Source organism: Balaenoptera acutorostrata, chromosome 19, assembly GCF_949987535.1.
Source record: "Balaenoptera acutorostrata chromosome 19, mBalAcu1.1, whole genome shotgun sequence".
Classification (NCBI taxonomy): Eukaryota; Metazoa; Chordata; class Mammalia; order Artiodactyla; family Balaenopteridae; genus Balaenoptera; species Balaenoptera acutorostrata.
In genome coordinates, this window is record NC_080082.1 from 28,330,909 (window position 1) to 28,341,153 (window position 10,245).

The 10,245-nt window shown below is 50.3% G+C and overlaps 1 protein-coding gene across 1 annotated transcript; it reads right to left on the reverse strand.

Annotated features, from left to right (window-relative positions):
* Positions 1-1,408: 1,408 nt before the first annotated feature.
* On the reverse strand, positions 1,409-5,629 carry CCL22 (C-C motif chemokine ligand 22). The gene is made up of 3 exons (XM_007167550.1): positions 5,557-5,629; positions 4,215-4,338; positions 1,409-1,493 (listed from the first exon to the last, which is right to left on the reverse strand). Exons 1-3 carry the CDS (start codon positions 5,627-5,629, stop codon positions 1,409-1,411), a joined length of 282 nt encoding a protein of 93 aa, XP_007167612.1.
* Positions 5,630-10,245: the final 4,616 nt, after the last annotated feature.

Genomic DNA, 10,245 nt, shown 5'->3' on the forward strand with positions numbered 1-10,245 from the left:
CTCAGAGAGGTTAGATGGTCTCCTCAGGGTCACACAGCAACAACCACCCTGCCATACTATACCAGGCTCCCTTGGAAAGGAACAAGCACAGATACCTGGGGAAGCCGTGGTCCTCAAAGAGGTGTAGATAAGTCCTAAGTCCCAGTCCTTAGCCTGGCCCCAGCCACCTGAGAACAACCTCCATCCAAGGCTCTTTCACTTAACTATACCCCACACATTCCTGGTCCAAGGACCAGGAAATCTCTGCCTTGTCCCCCTTCCACACATTTCTTAAAATTCTTCCAGTCATCCATTTGGCCTTTTAAGCATTTGCCCTCTTTTCTTATACAAATATAACTAGAGCTTATAATACCAAGCCAAGGGTACTCATTCACCCCATAGCAGGAATTTGGTTGTCAGCTATTTGGGGAAGGAGGAAGAGGAAATTCGGGTCTCTGAAGAGGTCAGGCCTGGATGTTGGAGGTTGGAGAAGCAGTAAAAAACCCAAGGGAAGCAAGAAGTTTAAAGAGGTAACATGGGGAAGAAAGGTGAATCTGGGTAAATTTGAGGCTTCATAATGAACCCCGCCAGCCCTTCTCTAGATGACCTTGAGTCTCTGTATTGATGTGTGAGAGCCCTTGAGAGGTGGGAGACGGACATTACTTTTATTGATTCAATCTGCAGCCTCTTATTGAGCACTGATTCTGAGCCAGGCCCTGTGCTCTGTGCCAGAGGCCGGGAGACAAAAGTAGCTCAGGTGTGGATATTGGTCCAGCTGGTGGGGCTGGAGGACAAGCTCCCAGTTCCCGAGAATTCTGGGCAGACTGTGATCAGGGCTGTTAAAAGGGGGCAGAGGGCCAGGGGAAGTCTAAAAAATGACTCTCAATTACTGGCTGCTTAGGTTGAGTGATGCCCTGGAGGGCTGGTGGGGTTGGACATGTGCAGAGGATGGGGAGACATTCTGGGTGTCAGGAGCAGCTCGGGAAAAGAGCCAGAAGTGGAAATGTATGACATGGGTTGGGAGAACAGGGAGCCAGAGTCCAACATGCATGAAGGGAAATGAGGCAGGGCTGGAGGCGAAGGATAAGACCCAGATCTGGAGGGCAGGGATGCCAGGCTCAGGAGCTCTGACCTCAGCCTAGGGCAAAGGGGAGCCATGGAAGGATTTTGAGCAGGGGAGTGACTGACCAGGACTGTGGACCCTCTGGCTTTGGTGGGGCAGAGGATGGGTTGGAAGGGTAAGTGGGGAGATGAGAGTGACAGTTGGAGGCTTGACTGGGAGTGACAGCTGCAGAGATCAAGATCAGGGACCGCTGAGAGGGTTGTTGGCACAGGGTTGTGTCGGGGAGCAGCTGTAACAGCAGGGAGGTGGGGCTCCATGAGCCTTCCTGGAGGAGCCAAGGCCATGGTCTTCAGGGCAGGGCCTGCCTCATTGGTCCAGCCTCTGGAGAGCTTTCTTCACCCAGGGCAGTCTGGGATCAGCACAGATCTCTCGGTCCCTCACGGTTAGCAAGCTGGAAGGCGGAGACACCAGGGAGACAAGGAGGCCCCATTAGCATGCAGCAAGGATGCCACAGCCCCGCTGCAGAACCTTAGCAATTATGAGTCACCTGCTGTAGGCAAACACATTTCTTAAGAAGGAGAGGGGGAGATAAGCAGCAAGGACTTCCCATACCTTCAGCCCCAGCCATGAGTGCCAGGTCAGGCCAGGAAATAGAATGCCCAGGAGTCCCATAATCTTTGCTGACATTGCTTTGGAAGAGAGTATTGGGTAGTGGCCAAGAGCATGAACTTTGGAGCCAGCCTATCTGGATTAGAATTCTAGCTCTGCCACATGTTAGCAAGTCCCTTAACTTCTCTGAACCTCAGTTTCCACATCTGTAAAACGGGCATGATAATTCTGGTCCAACCTCATAGGAATTTGATGAAGATTTGTTGAGTTAATATAAACTGGAGTGCTCAGAACAGTGCACAGCAGACGGTAGGTGATATATAATTGTGCCAGGGCCTGGCCTGAACTTTTAACATTGATTTCCTTAATAAATCCTTACAACAACCCTATGAGCCTCCAATATTCTATCTACTTCATAGCTGAGGAAAGTGAGGCCCAATGGGGTAAAGCAACTTGCCTAAGTGCCAGAGCTGGTAAGACCTGACACATCGTGCTTGCTGTGAACGAGCATCCCTATCCAGGCCCCTCTGAGAGACCTGAGCACAGAGAGGGGAGGTGAACAGTAGCCCAAGACCACATGGCAGTAGTGGGCTAAGGCTTCCACTTTTGCCAGAGCTGCAACAAACACCCCTGATCTGCACACACACACACACACACACACACACACACACACCTAGATGACCAATGAATAGAAAGAACAAAGAAGGCAGCAAAGCAGCGTTGATCTTGGCCACGTGGCCAGCCTGCCCTGTCTGCTTTGTGACACTGGACAAGGCTCAGACCCTCTCTGAGCTTTGATCTTCTCATTCATTGAGCCACATTCTTTCTAGAATCCCTTCTGGCTCAAGATCCAATAATCACATGTGTACCATCTCTCATTGAGTATCTATTATATGCCAGGCATTGAGTAGTACACCTCCCACTTACTATTATTGTGCCCTGTGATGCTTGAGAGGCCCCATAACTCGCTGTGCACATTTATGCACCTGTAAAAAGGGGATTGTAACAGTACCTACTACATAGGGTTGCTTGAAGGATTAAATGAGTTAATGTTTATAAAGTGTTTATAACAGTGCCTAGCACTTAACAAGCACTCTCCACATGTTTGATTAAAAAAATAAATGAGGGGCTTCCCTGGTGGCGCAGTGGTTGAGAATCTGCCTGCTAATGCAGGGGACACGGGTTCGAGCCCTGGTCTGGGAAGATCCCACATGCCACGGAGCAGCTGGGCCCGTGAGCCACAATTACTGAGCCTGCGCATCTGGAGCCTGTGCCCCGCAACAGGAGGGGCCGCGATAGTGAAAGGCCCGCGCACCGCGATGAAGAGCGGTCCCCGCACCGCGATGAAGAGTGGCCCCCGCTTGCCGCAACTAGAGAAAGCCCTCGCATGAACCGAAGACCCAACACAGTCAAAAATAAATAAATAAATAAATAAAGTAGCTATAAAATTAAAAAATATATATATAAAAAAAAAAATAAATAAATAAATAAATGAAAGTGATCACTCCCGCTATACTGATGGGGAAACTGAGGCCCAGTATTGAAGTGACCAGAACTGTGGCAGGCCTTCCCGTTTCAGCCTTCTTGTGTTTTATCCACAGACCCCTCTGAGGGACGGAAGATGAGTGAGAAGGATGAAGATGAGAAGATGACAGGGCCCCAAAGGGGGTCATAAGTCCCCAAGCTCAAACACCCCCCACTCTGTGGTCTGGCAGGCAGCAGGCTCTGAGGAGCCAGAGCAGCAGCCAGAGGGGCTGCCCCAGGAAGGACAGGTCCCGTCACCCAGCCAGGGGCAGGGGCAGGGGCAGGGGCAGGGGGAGGGGCAGGGGCGGGGGCGGGGCCAGGCTCCCGGCCGAGGAAAAGGAAGCAGAGAAGCTGAGAGAAAGCAGCAAAGGAGAATAAGAACCTTAGGAGAAAGCCCTAAACAAGGACCCAGGAGTCCTGGTTCCAGCCTGGGCAATCTTGAGCAAGTCACTTCTCCCCTCACCCTGCCCCGAGCCTGTTTCTCCATCTGTAAAATGGAAAGAATAGCACCTTCTTGTAGGATCATTGTGAGAATTAAACAGTCATGCTCAGAACAGTGCCTGGCCCTGAGGAAGCACTTAGTGTCAGCTCTTAATACGCTCCTGGTAAGAATAGGCTGCCTCACATAACTGACTCCCAGGGCACTGGGGATCCAAGATGCTTCTGATGGGAGCATCTTCGCTGACTCAGTGGAACCAGGCATACTGCCCGTACGCTGAGCCCTACACTCTACGGCAGCTCTGCACTACCTATCTGCCTTGCCGGCGTGGAGCGGCACCTTCTGCATCCTCAGAACCTGGCACGCTGCCTGGCACGTAAGAGGTGCCTGATAATATCTGTTGAATGATAACATGATTTTTTTCTTGTACACCCAAGCCTCAGCTGAGCCATGTAGTTCAGCCAAGTGCTCCCAGCCGACATCTGGATGCCCAGCTGCATTCCTCCATCCCTGGGTGCACCCCACCCACGTGCACCTGGAGCCTCCCAGGCCACACCCATCAAGCTCTCCAAGGTCTTGCACCCCCGGCTTCCTACTCACACCACGCCAGGCCTCCGGCAGGAGTCCGAAGTCCAGTAGTAATATTTCACCAAACGCAGGGGCAGGGGGTGACGGATGTAGTCCCGGCAGCAGACGCTGTCCTCCACGTTGGCACCGTAGGGGCCTGGGGGGGAAGCGTGCTCAGAGGAGTCACAGGCTGCTCTCCCTTGGCCCTAACCTCTGACCCAGCTTTTCTGTTCTCATGTGGAAGGTTGGTGTCCAGAGGATTCTGGGCCCTCAACGTCCCCACTCTTGGGGCCTCTGAGAAGCCACTAAGTGCCCAAAGTCTACACTCTGCGTTGGTCAGCTCAAGGGAGAGGGATTCAGAACGACCGAGCATCAACAATGCCCTAAGCTCTAGATGGGACCAGAGACGCTGAACAGGAAGGAGCCTTAGAAGCTTGTTATTCAAGTTGAGGTCTGTGGACCCACACCGTCAACATCGCCTAGGAGCTTGTCAGAAAAGCTCAGGGCCTAGTCCCAGCCCTGCTGAATCAGGGGGACATTTTGAAGAACTTCCCAGGTAATCTGAGAACTTCCCTTCAACTCACATCTACTCTAATCCCCTTCATGATGCAAATGGTGAGGCTGAGGTCCAGAGATGGGGGAGGACTTGCCCAGATCACACAGCATGACCCTGGAGAGTCAGGACAAGGGCTCAGGCAGAGTCCAGGCACGGAAACCCAGGTTCGAGTCTCGCTCTGCCCTGAGTCACTTAACATCTCTGAGACGTAATTTCCTCCTCAGACCCAGGGAGTAATAATAGTACCTACTCTATGGGGCCTGTAATGCAGGGAAGGCGCTCAGGAACCCCATAACTGAGCAGTTATTGCTCCTAGCTCCCTGACTCCCAGTCCAGTGCTCATTCCCCTCCCCATCGTAGGGCAGAAGAGTGTACATTGGGGTGGAAAGAGAAGTCAGGAACCCAGTGTTGAGGGCAGGTTCGGGAGAAAGATGGGGTGGTGAGAGGGCAGGACTAGTTTTCCAAGGGAATATCTCTTACCCCTGCTCCTGCCTTTACCCACCCCAGCTGGCCTCCTTCAGTGGCTCCCTCTCCACGTCCCAAGGCCTTACCCGTGAGTTCTCTGGAGTAGGAGACCCTGGGCCATGCCCACTGCAACCCCGAGCCCAGCTGAGATAGATCCTAGACTCCAAGCCTTCAAGACTATCCATTTAACAGATGTGTAAACTGAGGTCCAGAGAAGCAACGGGACTAGCCCAAGAGCCAGTGGCAGATTGGGGTCTTCTGCTCTCAGTTCAGTGCTCTTTCTACCACATGAGGAAGATACCCCAGTATCTGACCTTGACCTCTGCAGAGAGCCCTCCCTCTTCCCAACCTCACCTGCCTCTGTTGCTTGAAGTATCATAGCAAGGAGGATGAGGGCAGCCAGGAGTGGGGTCTGCAGGCTGGCCATACTTTTGTCCTTTGTGTCCCAGCTCAGATGTCTACAATCGCCAAAGGACAGGAAGCTCTGGTATTTAAGTGTTTGCTACACCCACAGGCCTCAGACACTCTTAGTCACCGGTGAGCCCAGAATCTCTGACATTCACATTATGAAAGAAGAACTCCCACTTCCTCCAAAGAGAAGGAAATTCTCTGTGGCCAGGAACCACTCAAAGGGGACCCCCACCCTGACCTCCCCCCTGGGTCCCAAGAGACTTGCAAAATCCCCCTTGAGCTGGGCCTCTTGGAGGCCTGTGCTCCCTGGGGTCTGCTGGCTGTGTGGCCTTGGCCATGTCACTGGATGTCTCTGGGACTGAGTTTACCCATCTAGAAATGGGGGAGATGGTTTTACAGTCCTACGTATTTACCCCAGTGGTTGTTTGTAAATCAAGTGAGAATGTGGACAGGAGCCAAACAGCCCTAAACCCTCACCTGGAACTGAGGCCCATCTTGATGAAGTCTTCATCACTGATCTGTCTTCAAAGGGAGAAGCCTATGAACCCATTGGGTTAGCTTCTCTGCCCCATCACCGGTGTCCTCTAGGGCTTCTCACAAAGTCTCAGCTTGGGCCAGTTCATGGTCCACTCAACAGCTGTAAACAGCTTCCACACATTTCCAACTTGCCTGTTCTTCCTTCGCAGCTGTCTCCACGCTCTTCCTCACCCACCCCCTTCTCAATCTACCGCCACGTCCCACTGATTCTACTACCTCAGTCTGTCTCGGATCTGTCCCCTTATCTCCATCCCCACTGTCCCTGCCCAGTCCAGGCCACCCCCACCTCAGGCTCAGATGCTGGCCCCTCGTTCCCCTCTCCACACTGCAGTGACCAGAGTGAGTAGCCCGGATTCAAAGCTGCACATGCCTCTCTCCTGCTTCAAAACCCTGCTGTGGGCCCCTGAACCCATGCTCCTGATTCTGGCCCTCGAGGCCTCCATTCCGGACACGACCCCACCGCCCCCGCCCAACTGGTCTTCCTCCCCTGAGGAATCACATCCACAGTCCTCATAGTTTCTCAAAGAGGTCTGTGGTTTGTCCCTGGCCGTGAATGCCCTTGCCACTTCTCTACCGCGTAAACTCCTACTCGTGCATCAAGAGCCATTTGAAATGTCACCCTCTAGGTAAACACACCCCCTCAGGACTCCAAAATTCTCTGAGGTGACCTAGAACGTGGACTTGAACAGACTACGTCAGGTTTCCTCTTTCTCAGTCTCCTCCCAGAAGCCAAACTCCAAGCTCTTAGAAGGTGGGGCCTCCCTTTATTTGTCTTGGCATTCCAGGGTCTACCAAGAGTGGGGTACACGGTGGGTGCTCAGAACACACCTAGTGGAAGAAGAAACCCAGGCTCAGAGGAGGAGGGGCCTTGCCTGTAAGTGGATAAGCCATCCTGGAGTTCAGGGCTCAGCACTCCATTTGTAGAGGGATCCATCCACTCATTCATTCATTCAACAAATATTTATTGAGCCCATGGTCAACAGAATAATGAACCCCCCCAAAATGTCCATATCTAATTCCCCAAACTTGTGAATATGTGACCTTACATGGTAAGAAGGACTTTGCAGGTGTGTTGAAGTTAAGGCCCTTAAAACAGAGACTTCCTTGGGACTTTCTTGGTGGCCCAGTGGGTAAGACTCCGTGCTCCCAATGCAAGGGGCCCGGGTTCGATTCGTGGTCGGGGAACTAGATCCCACATGCACGCCACAACTAAGAGTCTGCATGCTGCAACTAAGAAGACCGCATGCCGCAACTAAAGATCCCACATGCCGCTACGAAGATCCCACGTGCCGCAACGAAGACCCGGAGCAGCCAAAATAAATAAATATTAAAACAAAAACAAAAACAGAGGGACTTCCTGGATTCTCTGGATGGACCCAATGCAATCACAGGGTCATTATAAGAGGGGCCAGTGAGTGGGTCAGATTCAGACAGGAGATGGGATGACAGAAGCAGAAGTCCAAATGATGTGACGCTATGCGCCCGAGAAGGTGGGAAAGGCAAGGAAACAGATTCTCCCCTAGAGCTTCCAGAAGGAACACAGCCCTGCCAACACCTCAGTTTTACTCCACTGAGACTGATTTAGGATTTCTGAACTGCTGAACTGTAAGATAATAAATTGGTGTATTAAACCACCAAGTCATTTGTTACAGAAGCAAGAGGAGAGTAATACAAGCACCTGCCACGTGCCAGGTACACTGCCAGGATCTGGGGACACAACAGTGAATAGGTCCCTGCTCTCATGTTTACCTTGGAGACAGACAATAAACAGGCAAAAAAACCCAAAAAAACCAAAACCAAACAAGGTAATGTCAGGCTGTGGTGAGTGCCGTGAAGAAAATGAAACAGAGAAAAATAGACAGTGACTATGGGGAAGCAGGTTTGGGTAGTCAGGAGACTACTCTGTGAGGGCTGACATGCAAGCTGAAATTCAGAAGATACTAAGAAACCTGCCAGGGAGGAAGGGGCAAGTGCAAAGGGTGAGAGGGCTGAGCAGCTGGGGCAGAGTGGGTCGGGGAGCAGGGGGCAGCCAGATGGGAGGGGCCTGCAGGCAGGGCCGGGCAGGGCCTGTTCAGCTGCAGTTCCTATGAGCCTCCTGATGGATGTGCATTGGAGGTGCACAGCATCGCCTTGGAAGTCCTCTTGTCAAAAGGCATTACCCAAAGCCAGTCACAGAAGGACAAATACTGCATGATTACAACTCTGTGGGGTTCCTAGAGGAATCAGATTCATAGAGACAGAAACCAGAATGGTGGTTACCAGGGATTGGAGGGCGGAGGGAATGGGGAGTTAGTTTTGTGGATTTTTTTTAAATAAATAAATTTATTTATTTATTTATTTTTGGCTGCGTTGGGTCTTTGTTGCTGCACGCGGACTTTCTCTAGTTGCGGCGAGCGGGGGCTACTCTTCATTGCGGTGCGCAGGCTTCTCATTGCGGTGGCTTCTCTGGTTGCAGAGCATGGGCTCTAGGAGCGCAGGCTTCGGTAGTTGTGGCACGCGGGCTCAGTAGTTGTGGCACGCGGGCTCAGTAGTTGTGGCACGCGGGCTCAGTAGTTGTGGCGCACGGGCTTAGTTGCTCCGTGGCATATGGGATCTTCCCAGACCAGGGCTCGAACCTGTGTCCCCTGCACTGGCAGGCGGATTCTTAACCACTGCGCCACCAGGGAAGCCCCGGGGAGTTAGTTTTTAATGGATACAGAGTTTTGGTTTGGGAAGACGGAAAAGTTCTGGAGATGGATGGTGGTGAAGGCTGCACAACAGTATGAATGTACTTAATGCCACTGAACTGTACACTTAAAAATTATTAAAATGGTAAATTTTACATTATGTATATATTATCAGTTAAACTACTCTCTGGTCCAGTGATCATGATCCTTGGTATTCACCCAAAGGAGTTGAAAACTTATGTCCTCACACAAGCCTATGTTATAGCAGCTTTATTCACAACTGCCAAAACTTAGGAGCAACCAAGATGTCCTTCAGTGGGTGAATAGATAAAATGTGGTACATTCAGACAATGGAATTATTATTCACTGCTGAAAAGAAAAGAGCTATCAAGCCAGGGAAAGACATGGAGGAAGCTTAAATGCATGTTACTAAGTGAGAGAAGCCAATCTGAAAAGGCCACAAACTATATGACTCCAACTATATGACCTTTTGGAAAAGGCAAAGCTACGGAGGCAGTAAAAAGATCAGCGGTTACCAGGGGTTAGAGGGAAAAAAAGATGAGTAGGTGGAGCACAGAGGATTTTTAGGGCAGTGAAAATACTGTGTATAATACCACAATGACGGATACACATCATTATATTTTTGTCCAAACCCATACACTATACAACACCAAGAGAGAATAAACCATAATATAAACTATGGACTTTGGGTGATTATGATGTGTCAAAGTAGGTTCATCATTTGTCACAAAGGTACACTCAGGTGGGGGAGGTTAATAGTGAGGGAGGCCACGCCTGCCTGGGGGCAGGAAGCATGTGGGAGATATCTGTACCTTCCTCTCAATTTTGCTGTGAACCTAAAACCGCTCTAAAAAATTAAGTCTTGAAAGAAAAACAAAAAGAAAAGGTGTAACCCAGAATCTAATCAAGCCTCTAGTCCTAACTTCCAGTTTACAAGAACTACAGGGGCTAGAGGAAGATGAGTGATCCCGCAAGAAAACAGACAACTCCAGAAGGTGGGGCCTTCCAGGTCTCCTACAAGACGACTGTGTGGAGATCAACAAATAGTCAATGTTCTTTTTTTAAAAATGTGGATTAGGGACATTGAAGATTAAAAGAGATTGAAGAGACATAACAGCCAAATATGTACAATATGTAGATTTTGATTGAATCCTAATTTTGAAAAACAGTTATAAAAGACCTTTTGGGGACAAATGAGGAAATTTAAATATTAGATGATATTAGGGCTTTATTGTTGATTTTCTTAGGTATGATAAAGACTTTAAAGGTGTGTAAGAGAATGTCCTTGTTCTTAAGAGATGCACTTGAAGTATTTAGGGGTGAAGTTCATGATGACCCTACTTTCAAAGAGTACAGGTTCAGAGGAAATATATGTGTGTGTGTGTGTGTCTGTGTGTGTGGGTGTGTG

What these genes read in the sequence shown, in the direction of transcription:
- CCL22 (XM_007167550.1), bottom strand. Translation starts at nt 5,629, where the DNA reads ATGGCCAGCCTGCAGACCCCACTCCTGGCTGCCCTCATCCTCCTTGCT. An exon ending in ACTTCAAGCAACAGAGGCAG is followed by an intron (nt 4,339 to 5,556) that starts GTGAGGTTGGGA and finishes CTTCCCCCCCAG; the next exon opens with GCCCCTACGGTGCCAACGTG. An exon ending in TGCCGGAGGCCTGGCGTGGT is followed by an intron (nt 1,494 to 4,214) that starts GTGAGTAGGAAG and finishes TCCGCCTTCCAG; the next exon opens with CTTGCTAACCGTGAGGGACC.